Source organism: Brachionichthys hirsutus, chromosome 7 (genome assembly GCF_040956055.1).
Source record: "Brachionichthys hirsutus isolate HB-005 chromosome 7, CSIRO-AGI_Bhir_v1, whole genome shotgun sequence".
Lineage (NCBI taxonomy): Eukaryota > Metazoa > Chordata > Actinopteri > Lophiiformes > Brachionichthyidae > Brachionichthys > Brachionichthys hirsutus.
In genome coordinates, this window is record NC_090903.1 from 12,814,223 (window position 1) to 12,827,949 (window position 13,727).

A 13,727-nucleotide genomic window follows, 5' to 3' on the forward strand; every position below is an offset into this window, starting at 1 on the left:
GAATGAACCCCTCCAAACTCGTATGTTTCATTAATAACAATCCAGATATTTAGAATTTAAACATTATATATCTTTTTTTTTCTTAAGAAATATTTTCCAACTACTTTAAAACAAAGTCAGAGAAAACAAAAAATCATGAATCAGATCAATGCTCACAGTCACAAAGATCAGATCACTTTAAAATGTACAGTATTTTTTGATCGGAATTATACGATTAAAAGGTGTCTGACGCCATTATGACAAACTGATGTCATTGTCCCTCAAAATTACTTTTGAATTTTATGTAAATACAAGTTCATTTAAAATGAAATTTGAAATTAGAATAAATACATTATTGATACAGACTTCTGTGCTAATCTGGGAAAGAACAGAAGTTGCATCCTGTGAGCTTTTATTATATTTATGATTGCTGGGTGGGGATTCTGTGGGTGTCCTTTGTTTGCTTTTAGCTGTATTACCGTTTGGGCTGTTAAACTCCGGAGGACGAGGTAGGCGTATTTATGGAAGCCTCCTTTCTCAATAAAAAATTAATCGCTACTTATGCAACATCTCCGGACATCACTGCAGGCCGGGGATGGATGGATGGATGGATGGATGCATGGATGCATGGATGGATGGACAACACAGTTGCCCTCCAACCCATCTGTCAATCACGCGTCCGTCCTCTTCCTCTCAGGTGTCCCCTCTATCTGACTGTCCTTTCGACAGACCTTGTGCTATCTCTTTCTCTTTCTCCCCATCTATCTCCTCGCCTCTCTCATTCTCTCCACCTGATTTTTTTCCCCCACTTTCTCCTGCCTTCTGTGATCTATTATTCACATCCTTCTCCGGCTGTTTTTAACTTTCCCTCGGCACCTGAAATCCCTCCGTCTGCGCTCCAGGCCATTTAGACCTCTTCCAAGAGTGCTTCCCTCTTAGGAAAAGAACTACAATGATGAATAAAAGAACAGATAAAAAGCACTGGAAGCGGGAAGCTCCATGGATACTGCCAACACAATACGTCAAGGCACTTCTCCACGCCGGTTTAAGTTGGCATTTTGCAAAAGTGTGAGCAAACCTTCAGAACCGAGTGGTAAAGGTTTACTGTACTGTAACGGTGGAAAGGTAATATTTAAATATCCCTGAGACAATTCAATAACTTCACAAGTACTGTTTCCGTGCCTTTACATCTTATGCAAATACATGGAAGCTGTTTGTGCCCCATGGCTGCTGTTTTGCCCCTGAGGAAGGCTTTGCTGCCCCCGCCGGCCAGGGAGCGTCCCCTACTAATAGAACGTTTTTCTAAGTTTTCCTTTGCACAATGATTATTTCATGGAAAGCTAGTGGTAATCTCAACAAGCGTTTTTGCTTGGGAGTGTGTTTGTGTGTGTGTGTGTCTGTGTGTGTGCACAAAAGATAAAGGCTAAACACAATCTACATATTAGAGCGGTGGCATGTGCATGCATCAGGTGAAAGCGGATCTGAAGTGGAATCTCCTTCTGTTCCCCCTCGCTGCACACATCTTGTATCCATCCATCAGCGCCGCGCCGCGCCACAACGCCTCGCCTTCCCGCCGCCGAGCCATCAATCACCACATTCCCATGCTTTATGGAAATGGGAGGGAAAATTCCATTTAACAGCGTTTTACCTTCTGTCTCTTCTGCCCATCTCGCTTTGTCCGTCCATCCGTCCTTCCGTCTGCACTCGGGGACCAGCCGATTTGCAGCGTGAGGTCGTATATCTAAATCTATTTAAATGGATATGAGGCGCGTCCGTGTGCGAGGAGATTTCACGGCCCAGCAGGTCAGCAAATACCACAGCTGTTCCATCTGACTAACCCCCCCCCATTAGAGCAGTATACAATTAATACACACCTCAGGGGATCAAAGGTGCCGCTGTATGCCTGCCTTCAGAGAAAAACATCTATCTATCTATTTATCTATATGTCTGTCTTTCTGAAGCATGGCTGAAATAAAAGGAAATGCGATATGGATGAAACAAGGAAAGCAGTGGACGGGACCCTGGACAGAGTGAAATGGGTGTCAGGGGGAAACAGGATCACTCTCAAAGGGAAGTAGGTAAAAAAAAAAAAAGAGAGACGAGCGGAGAAAGGAATTGAGGGAGGTGACTTGGAACGTTCGCGCGAAGAAGAAAAGGAGAAGTGAAGGGCGAATGTCTTTGCTCATGACTTCGATGCTGGTATTCACAAATGTTGTCTCACTTTGACTTGTGAACTCGCCGTATTATCTCCAGGTCAGTATCGATGGATGGGTGGGTGGGTGGGGGTATGGCACAACTCTTCAGCGTGATCTCTTCCGCTCATCATCATTTCTTCTCCATTTGCTCCATCGTTCTCTCGGCCTTCGTTATCCCCACAGAGCACCTCTGAGAAATAAGAGAGAGATAAAGAAGGACCTATAGGAGGAAGGCAATAAAGAGAAATGAGCAAAAGGGCAAGAGTGTGTGTCATGGAGGTAGAGAGATCACCGTTTATGATGATTGTTCACGGTTCGGTCCGATTGCTCCACCTGTTATGAGTCACGTGCATTTACTGCACTGGAGCAGATAGGAGCACCTCCAGGCAGGCTGGTGGAAGCATATTGCTTTGTCTCAGAATCCTTTTCAGTAGGATCTCCCTGAATGTGTTTGTAACTGGGGAAATTGAATTTGAATTTTGAATTTTTATGGCACCAAGGTTTCCTTTGTGGACCCGGTGTTTCGCTTTTGCTGAGGCGGAGATTTCCGTCACCGAAAAGATCACAAATCCTTAGAAAATGTGTTCCTTTGTTGGACAAAAAAAATTATTGTGATCCAGGTGTAGAAAAGCTTCCTGAGAGAGAGAGAGAGAGAGAAGCCTTGATTGACCAATCATAGCCGGATTTAAAGTTTCCCCTGACCATTTGAAGTTTAATCTCAGAGGCTCACTCAGGATTTATAGTTGACCTCCATTGGCCAATCACAGCCTGATCTGCAGTGTTTACCAATCAATCAGGGATGGATTTACAGCGATTACTAACCAATCACAAAAGGATACACTGTAAACATTGCCAGTATTTTGTTTTCAGCTTGATTTGCACCGCCGGAGAGTCACTCCGACTCTGAATGATCCATGTGTGCATTTTTAAAAATAAAAATGCACATTTTTAGACCTAATTTATTTACGAGGGTTTTTTTTCTGTGACTGTGCATTGACACAATGGGACCACAGGACTTCCGCTCTCGGGCAACCGATGCACCTGCTCATTAGAACATTTGTGTTCCTCCTCCCTGTCAAACCCTAACCACCAGCACCCACAAATAGATTTCACAAGCTAACTGACCAAGAGCCAGATCCCAGCGAGGCTGTCCGGTACTGGATGCAAACATATTAAATTCTCCTACACATCATAATTTTGTCATGAGAATAAGGTCTGATCGCGGGTGAGCAGGTGTTTTGTGGGGACCAGTGAGCCAGGTTTGGGGCCGCGGCCGTAACAGCGAGCGATGTTCGGAGCTAAATGAGTGCAGAAAAGGGCTGGATGATTAAACGAGGGGAAGGGATGAATGTGGGCCAGCAGGGTGTGATAATCTGTCTCTCTGCCAACCATCCCACATGGGAGGGAGAGGAAGAAAAAGAGAAAGAAAGAACGAGGGAGAGAGAGATTAAGGGGATGTGTGATGCATTCTGACCCATATTCCTGCACACTGATGTTTTGTGACCCACATACTGCCTCATCTAAAGACACATCCTAATGTGTTACTGATATGAGTGTGAACGAGTACATATTAAGAATGTTGTACTACTGCAGTAACCATTATACTTTATTGTCTCATACTGAAAGTATAATATTCCATCCCTTTAAGTTTTAGTTCAGTAAATGTCAGGGTGAATGGGTGAAACCCCATTTTCATGCCTTCATTTAATGCCATGTCCGCTTTAGCCGCCTTGCGGGTCGCCGGTGTTGCCGGAGCCTATCGCAGCTTTTCCACGGGTGAGAGGCAGAGTACACCCCGGATGCGTCGCCGGCGTGACCGTGCTGACTGAACGTAAATGAGTTATTCGGGCAAATTCATTCACACTCAACCATAAAGTGTTCAATAAAATTAGATGACCTAGAAACATTTCAATATTTGTGCACATTGGTCAAACTAATTGAAAAACAGAGCAGTTGTCGAACAAATCACACAGTTTAAACACAAATAGGCTATTTATTCTAAAATTCGATCTTCATTCTCGGTGGGTCCCGTCTCTTTAGGGGACGGCGTGGTCATCTTGCCCTACAGATGACCCCACAATCTTCACGACAGACAGTGATAAATATTGACCTCCACTTTCAGATGCTTTTACCAGATGCGTCTGCAATGGCTGTCTGTCAACATCAGACATCACCCACGATTTATATATGCAGTCTGCAGCTTTTTTTGCCGGGAGTCAGCAAAGAGGGCTACTCATCTCGCCCTCTGCGTTGTCACTCGTTTCACACCACTGCATCTGTCACTCATCTTGACGGGGCGCCAACCTTCACACAGAATAAGTCCTGAGGCTGAGGAGTCGAAGCTCCCACGTGCCTTTCTGAAATGGAGATGCATATATTCCTCTAAGTACAGAACACTACTGATTCATTCTGTTAGAGTTCTGGATTTTTATCATTCAGACAGGTGTCTTATGTCAATGCCCCCCACCCTGGAGGTTTGACTTTATAATGTGAGCAACACACACAGGTCAATAGAAAGTATGTACCAGTATGGAATGTTTTTCATGGCGCTGTTTGTTGTCCTCTTCATGGGCGTGTCTCCTGGCCATCTGTCAGCGCAGCATTCACCGTGGACGTCATTCAAATCCACGCACGAATCCAAACTAAAGATACAGACCGTGCACATTTATCTTTACCTTTTTATAAGCTGTTGTTTAGCAACCATAATGCAATATATAAAACTGAAACCTGTCAATCTGTAAGATAGAAGCATTTAATTCTAAAGCGCAGTGTGTCCGGAGGGGTTATTCCGTTCTATAAATAAACTTGGCGTGCTTGAACTTTATTGTACTGGGCGTGCAGCAGTTAGTTTATCAGGCAATTACACTGCCGCACATGGGTGTGTTTGTGGCTTTTCTGACGTGCGTCTAAAATAAACTGATGGTTAAATCTGAATATGTTGCCTAGACAAACAAACAATCTAATAAATACACAGAGCAATTATGATGAAAGCATTACCTCCTCGGTATGAGATCTCAAGCACGCACATTATGATGACGTTTAAATGCTGCCGGGGTTAGGCGGAGTGTGACTGGTTTTCAGACAGTAAGAAACAGGCGGGAACTGCAGTCCTGTCTCAGGAGGGATGTCTCGCCACTGTCCCTAGAGATGGACGTGAAATGTCTGCAGTGGCGTCCCACGTAAAGCAAAACCTGAAATGTAGCTAGCAATTCAGTTTGCAGCATGCTCAGCGCTAGCTCTCCATGACTGGATGCAGGGAAAGGTTTTAGTCTGACTGGCAAAGAAAAGAAGGGCGGCACATGAATTCTTCGCTGCACGACAAACAGTCAGGCAACCAGTCCAACAGGCTAATCATGCACCAGGCATAGATAAATACTATGTTGAATAGATCTAAACCTCCCTTCGTCAACATGCAGTTTTATTTGGAGATGTGCTGACCAACAGACGAAGTTCATTCTCGCACAGTTCGTCCGTGTTGTTGGTCAGAGAGCAGATATTCACCAGAGGAATTGACAGGAACTGGAATTCCTGACTGGAAGAACTCATCCTTCTTGGATGTCTGTGAATGTAGGGTCAACTCCTCACTGTGGTACGTTTCACATTGAAGACAACGTGGCCGTAACTCGTAATGACAAGCTGTCTCACTGGATTAGAGTGGCTGCTGGATGCTTCTGTATAATGTATGCAGCTAATGTACAAAGCGATGCAACGTACGCAGCAACAGTCAATATCATAGGCTCTTCATCTTTATAGCTTGTGACAGCCAAAACTAAATGTCTGCTAGTGGGTTTCCAGCATGCAAATACACAAACACACACACACACACATAGGATCACATCTATGTACTATAGATGTTGATATTTGACACCAAATTATTATTTTTCCCTCTCTCTTGATGGATGTCAAACTCACAGCTTCAAATGACCTTTGCACATAGGCATCTAATCATAGATGTTATATTTAGCGAGACAATGCAATTAATATTTGTGATGTGCCCTTTTTTCTTCCTCAACCTCTGCAAGCTTTTATTTCAGTCAGCCATGACTTACATATTCCAGAATAACTCACATCAACAAGACCGCCTGCAGCGTTCCAATAGCGGCGCATCTAAAAATGCTGCACCTCCATTCATTTTAACTAATGAGGAGGCTTTTTGTTTTGGCGAAGCAGGAGTCCTGACATTAAAAAAAGAAAATAAACTGTTTTGTGTTGATTGTCAAAACGTTTTTTTAATATGACATCCTGTGTTTTGACAGTGATTTCTAAAGTGGAGGCATCACTTCTGCAACTTTTGCGTTGGAATAATAGAAACACCTTTTCACCAACAAACCATTATACTCATTGATGTAAAAAAAAAAAAAATGCTTTCTGTCTGCAGCTGTGGTCGAGTATAATTCGTTCCTGGACCGAGCTCATAACTCAAATCACTAGAACCTCAAATCACTCGTATCTCAAAAAAATATTTCCCATATAAAATAACTGAAAACAATTTAATCCATTCTGGTAATTTAAAAACACTCTAATCAATGCTAATAATGGAAAAAAACGTTTTTAATTGTTATATACACACACACAATATAGCATCTAACAGCAGTGTGCATAGGGTGTGTGTGTGTGTGTGTGGAGGGAGGTTTATGTGAATTTAAAAAAGAAATTGTGACGGGATAAAATGGAGGTTATGAGGTAGAGGTGAGAAGTGAAATGAAAAGAAAATCATGTTAGGAGAGAGGCAGAGGAAACGAGAGGATTGAAAGTGAGGTGATGCTACTGAGAGAGGAGGGAGGTCTGCTGGGAATCGTTTGGGGCGAGAGAACATTTCCCTCTTCTCGGGAATCTGTGTCAAACCAAATTACTGTCGCCAACAGAATCACGCACACACAAAAAAAACATTCAAAATGTGCAATAGAGGGCCTTCCAGATTGAGATAAAAGGGACTGTGAGTTGGAATCATTTTGTTATTTGGATTATTTCTCCTGGTTTATATTCAGAGCAGTTACAGAAAGAGTTGTTGTGGCTTTTTAAACTGCAGGAAACATCTTTAAACATAGCACATGGATGATTTATTCCTGGTTATGTCCCTTTATGTCCCTCGTAATCTCAGCCCGGTGTCTTTCTCTCACAGTGAGCTCCAACCAGAGCCATGGGGAGTACCCACACTGCCGGGGCGAGGGGGAGTCCGCGGGGGAAGCGCCTCTCCTGGTGTCTCCACTGGTGGTGGCGGGAATCGTTATAGGATTGGTCCTCTTCCTGTCCTGCATCACCATCATCGTCGGCAGCTTGCGCAAAGACAGCCGACTCCGAAACCCACACCTCCGAGCGAGTTACGGTCAGTCTGAAGTCAAGTCGCGTCTTCTGACGCAAGCGTCCCCATACAGATACAGCCATGCTGCCGTATCCAAGGCTGCACAATGACGAACGCTCCTCTCCGTTGGACTTGTGTCTGGCCATGCAGGTCTGGATAGCTTTTCCTACGGAGGTTCAGTCGGAGAACTGAGATCGACCTGCTTAGAGGACTTCCCTCCGAGTCTAGACGTCGACTCGTACAGAGAGACTCTGCCAGAGGTCGGCGACCTGTACCCCGACTCGCCACCACGGTACGTGTTTCTGAGAACCTGAGCGGTGCTGCTTCTCAGCAGGGAAGCAAATGTTACCTTAACATGTTTCCTGCCCACATTGACCACAAACATGGTCTTTGTATCTTCATACTTGGAATGGGCCCCAGTGAACAAATGATAATTGTCTTTAATCAGGCGGAATGAACTACTGAACAATGTCAAACATAAAGTGTAGCCGAACGTTTAAGCCCTGTTTCCCATCGCTCTGACCCTTCCTCTGCGGTACTTCATTTATTAAAGAGCATCGCTGCCTTAGATGCCCTTTGTAGGAAGTCAGGAATGAGTGTCTGTGTATCCTGCGTGTGTGTGTGTGTGTGTGAGAGAGAGAGAGAGAGAGAGAATGGCAGAAAGAAAGAGCCTGCTAAAGGCCAATGTCATGGCGTTATTCATCTAAATGTCAACTGGTCTAATTGCCAACTTTAATAATTCACATGCATCCTTCCCCATGTGTGTGTGTGTGTGTGTGTGTGTGTGTGTGGGGGGGGGGGGGTTCACACAACTTCCAGCATCAACATGAAGCGCTCAGAGACAATGTCTTTAATAGGAGTTCAACACGCTGCTTATGTTGGGGACGAGCGATTCGTCACTGCGTCTTTGAGAGATCGTGTTTGTACGTCTTTTTTCGAGGAATGAAAAGACAGAAATCTCAGCTGTCGAAAATGTCGCATTGCTTTATTAGCTGGTGATTAAACGGTGCTGATGAAAAGCTCGTATATCTAAAAACACCTTGATATTGAAGGGGAACTACGGTGAGGAGTAATATATTGATGACAGCATCAAGAGGAGCCAAAGAGAGGAGGGAAGCAGGATTTACCGGACAGCCTGTGTGAGAGCCGGAGGACGGGCCGGCAGCCAACACACACATATGGACACACGACCACATAAACAGAAACGCATATATGCAAATAACACCGTACATTTTCTTTACCACAAAGCTGTCAAGTCACACTTTGGTACCCGGACAATAAGCAGTTGCATGAGGGTTATGAGTGTGTGTGAGCCACAGATGGTGGAGGGAAGCTCAGATCAACAGCTCACTGACTGACACACACACACACACACACACACACACAACTCACACCCGCGGATCACGGCTCACCTGTGAAGACTTAACGCTACTTCCTCTCGGGGAGATGCTGTGCAAGCTTTGACACACAGCAGACCGTTAGAGGGTACGGAACTGCAACGGTGAGGAAGAGGAGCCTGGTGAGGGAGCGTCTCTCCTCTGCGAAGGTGTGACGGGTCCACGCGTGGCACTTTCTGCACGCTGCAAGGCGCGGCGCGCTTGGTGTGTTGTGCTCAGAAGTGCTCCGTTGGTTCTTCGGCGCCAGTAAAGAACCAACGTCGGTGGAAAGTGGAAATCTTCTGCAGCTTGCAGCACCTTTCTTTCCTTGATGTGCATCTAAAGAGCCTTCAGGTGGCGGTTACCAGGGAAACAAGATTAATTGGCTTGTTGCTGTGTCATGACGCCGACGGTCAATGTCACTGATAAGGACAGGAGAGTGCGTCCACAGGACGATGTCTCCACAGCAGCGCCAACACTGGGTCAGGGAACGGTGAACGCTGAGGGCGAATGATGAGGACAGCAAAGACGAGGACTTTCAAAGCAGGAGGGACAGAAAAAGAGATGAGAGGAATCTCAATAATTCATCTCAGGGACAGATCTGTAACCAGGGGGGGGGGGGGCATGACATCAGTTTTATGCAACCTGCAGTAACAGAATCGGATTAAAACCGGGCTTCGTCTTGTGAGGTGCATCAATGCTGGGAAATCACACACACACACACACGCACACACACACACTTGTAAATGCAGCATCTATACTGTTCTCTTACTCTGCAGGCTGCTCACAGACCATATGCTGTTTGCTTTAGAGTTGTCCAGTGTCCAGCTCTCATAAGAAGACATGCCAGAGGTCCACCCTGGCTGATGACCTGCGTGTAGCTGACCTCCATCAGTACGGAGACAAATATCCACGAAGGCAAAAACACAGAATAGACTTGATTAATGTTGGGGAATCAAGACAATGGCTATGTGTGTATCACAGCATTTCTTCCCAATAGCTTGAGACAGACTGCTTTTCTTTTTCATGACTACGTATTATTCATGTTTTGATCCCGCTAAAAATAAGATTGAAAAGTTTAAAGCGCTCCTGAGGGGTTGGTTTTATTTCCTGGAGGGTCACGAGAAAGTCATCAAAAGGAAAACAAAAACATGAATACTTTAATGAGATGAAACTCCAAAATATTCCCGATTTACTGTCATCACTTTGTAGAAATCTTCAGTTTAGCTTCCTGAGCTAAGCGAGGCGGCGTCCACGGCTCGATCATTCAAACAGAAGCAAGTAGCAGACAAAGTCACAGATGGGCAGATAAACAGAAGCTGCTGTGGGTCAGTAGGGATGAATTACCTAGTAGCGCACATACACACACATACTGGTTATCACAACAGACATAAGTGTAAGCCACCACATTCATTATCTGGTGTCGTGTTTTTGCAGAAAGACAAACATTAAGGTCGCAGAGGAGCTCGCGTCTCCAGAGAGACGCACACATGGATTAACAGGGAGACGTGCCGCGGCTTGAACGTCCAACCAGATCTCTGTTGGTTCGCTCACACTAGGAACGGACTGGGAGCAGGTCTCCCAACGTCCATACCGGGAACGGTGTTTCATATGTGTTTGAGAGAGTTGTGATGATGATGATGAGTATGTGCAACAGATATCTCCCTTGATCTCATGAACAAGCACGCTTGAATGCACGCGCACACACGCACACACACACGCACGCACACACGCACACACACACACACAGAGACTGGTCAGCTGAACAGAGAGAAGTGTGAACCACCATTTTCTGGTGTCTCGTCCAAACACTGAGGGTGCAGAGAAGCTGAAGACACACGGATTTACAATGAAGCACACACACACACACACACACACACCGCTGTTCTACCACACACATCACCCTAGCTCCAATTTTCACCCCACGTGCCACGGCTTGAATATTCAATCAGTGTTCCCAAACAAACAAACAAAAAAAGATGTATGAGGTTTGAGATGGTTCAGAGCAATTAGCAGTTTCACTCCCTTAAGTTCCCTGTTCTCTTGGAAATGTCTCGAGTGCGTGTGTGATCGGGACAGAATGCACACACACTCTAAAAACACGCACGGAGCTGCTGGTTGCTCAGCAGAGATACCTTTAGGAGAACCAAACCAGCGGTGATCTGTGCAGAAGTTTTCTCCTCCTAATTAATTGCCTGCTGTCGTTACCCGGGGGGCTGAACCTAAGATATTAATTGTAGTCCTCGTCGCACGCATGGGACTACAGTGACACACCTGAGCATTGTACAGTCATGTTGCTGTTATGCAGGCGTCTCCACCTGCCCATCCCCAGCCAGTCTTTTTAAAGTCATCCATCTCAGCAGTCATCAGCCACCGCCACCACTGCTGTACAGACTCCAGTTGTGCAGCTAGTCTAAATTAGCAAAGGACTGGCAGAGCTGCTGGAGTCACGGGTTTCATGGGAAATAGGGGTTTGTTTTTTCTATCTGTCGATTTTCCCACATAAAAACAAAAACATTTTACATGTAAGATACGAATTACATTTTTCCTGTGCTGCCGCTTAACAGGAATAAGATATTTTATTGTCCCGCGTGCTTTTTCTTCTTCTTCTGCCTCTTCCTCTTCATTGTCATTTTGTAATCACACTATTTCATTTCCATCTTTCAGCCTCTGCTTTTCGGATGGATTTCCTGGATGTCACGGCCAAAACCAGCCTAACTGCTTCGTTTCCCCCATTTGTCTCCATAGTTACGATGAGTGCGTCGGCCCGGGTTCGACTCAGTTCTGCATACCCACAGATGAGCCGCCTCCTTACTCCCTGTTGGACCCCTGTCAGAGAAGGGCGGAGCAGGAGGAGCAGCCAAACAGGGCAAGTCTGGATGCCTCTCCAAACTGTGGCGAGTCCTCTGCCAGTGCTGCCTGGTTCTCACCCTCCCATTACCCACTGGGATTACAGCATCAACACATTGCATCCATCTCCTTCCCACTGGAAGCAGCGCCGCCTTACGAGTCGGTGGTGGCCGAGCAGGGACAGCCCCTCCCTCTCACGCCATGTGACCTTTATAAACACCAATCCGAGAGGGGGGGTGATGGCAACTCCCCACGACCGGGGGGGAACCGGATCTTGCAGGATAATTAATTGCTTTCTATCTGCCGTGCTGAATTAAACAAACACTTCTGCTGCTGACGTCAGCTTCAAGGTGGAATGAAGTAAAAAGCCGTGAATTGTGCTGTACGTAAATGTTTTTGCTATTTAGAACATCCTGTTTGTTTTGTTGTTGTTAGCCCTGAACTCCTTCCGTCTATTACAGTTTGTTGTTTTTTGTTTTTTGCCTTGACTTGACTGTTGACCTGCACCTTGGATGAGGACTGACCCGATCGTCACGGATCCTGTTTTGGGCTTTGAGGCCCGAGATCCATTCACCATGACAACCATGACAACCTACTGACTTTGTATGTAGAAGAAAGCGCATACGAAATGTCAGTGTGACGTTTCGTAGGCTGATTTCAACTTTTACGCAGACGCGGCGCACCTTTCCGCCTCTGATCCTGGTATGATCCTCGCCTGTGAATAGAACGATGATGCTTTAGTCTAAGGCGTGCCATTTGTGTTTTGTGTTTGGCATCCTCAGTCACATGATTTCCAGCCTTGGCAGAGCGTTAACATCCAATCCGGCGGTAGCATCCTTGTGTTTAGAATGATAATGTGATAAATAAATAGGACACCCCGCCCTCAGTTACACCTTATGGAGATCATTGTTAAATATTTACAGCACACATCAGTCGTTGTTAGAGAGTCACTCTTGTCTATGACTGGACCCAAGCAGCAAAATGTAGCTCTGAGCCCTTCTGGGTCGACGCAGCAAGCGACACATGAAACTGTAGAACTGGACACACTGTTCATCAGAGCAATGGATGTTCCTGTTTGTCCACTTTACTTTCGTTAAAGCCAAATTAATGCTGACTAATGTGAAGATGTCCGTGCCAGCCTTTCAAGAATGTTGCTCAGCAACCCAGCGATGTCAACAACGCGGCGGAAAAGGTAATAGTTTCATACTGTTCATCTGAATACTGGTTACTTTTTATTTCCAAAATTAATCAAATTCAGTCCAGAAATATGTCAAATAATAGTGTAAAAAAACTCCATCCTGAGTGATGTTGTTTTTGTGTTTTTAAAATGTGCCTAAGACCCCCCCCCCCAGACTGTTAGCTTGAATGTGTTTGATTTCCTGTTAAAACTATTGTGACACTGGCAGCCGTAGACGAGTTCAGTCTACGACTCACGTTTAGATTCCCAGCATCGCTTTTCATTTCCATTCCAGATTTATTTTGTGAATTCCATCTAATTCTAATTTGATTATTGCGATGACCAATTTAATCTTTTAACCATCTAAAATATGATGCTGGGTTGTTCCATTCATGCTTTGCTCATTTCTTCTTTTTCTTTATTTCCCTGGTCAACTGTGACCAAAAAGTTTGATGAACTAGCATTATAATAATAGCACAAATGTGATAGCAGAGACACCAAATTCACAGAATTAACTTTTTTAGAATTTGAAAAATGTGCCACACAATATAGTTATTAAGTAGGAAATAAAGTAATCAGGAGCTTCGCTAATATCTAAGAGTAAACTTAGAATGTCTTCCTTTCCCACTGATATAAAGGCAATTATTATGTATATTCAAAAGTACATTTTGAAAAAGAATAAAAAGAATTGTTTCTATGGATGTAGTATAATGTAATATATAATCCCAAATCCTCTTTCCTAGCCTGCATTTATGATGCAATTACATGAATACTTGTCGAAAGAATCACAAATGAGCAGCTCTACACTGTAAACACAAACTCTATTTAAAGTTTTAAAATCAGCCACC

The 13,727-nt window shown here is 44.7% G+C and overlaps 1 protein-coding gene across 1 annotated transcript in view; it reads left to right on the forward strand.

Moving 5' to 3' along the window:
* bean1 (brain expressed, associated with NEDD4, 1) overlaps window positions 1-11,991 on the forward strand; it is a 12,277-nt gene extending 286 nt beyond the window's left edge. The window contains exons 2-4 of the mRNA XM_068741733.1: window positions 7,297-7,500; window positions 7,627-7,768; window positions 11,601-11,991. Of these exons, the coding sequence (XP_068597834.1) occupies window positions 7,297-7,500; window positions 7,627-7,768; window positions 11,601-11,991 (737 nt within the window). The remainder of the gene's footprint in view (window positions 1-7,296; window positions 7,501-7,626; window positions 7,769-11,600) is intronic.
* The last annotated feature ends 1,736 nt before the right edge of the window (window positions 11,992-13,727 follow it).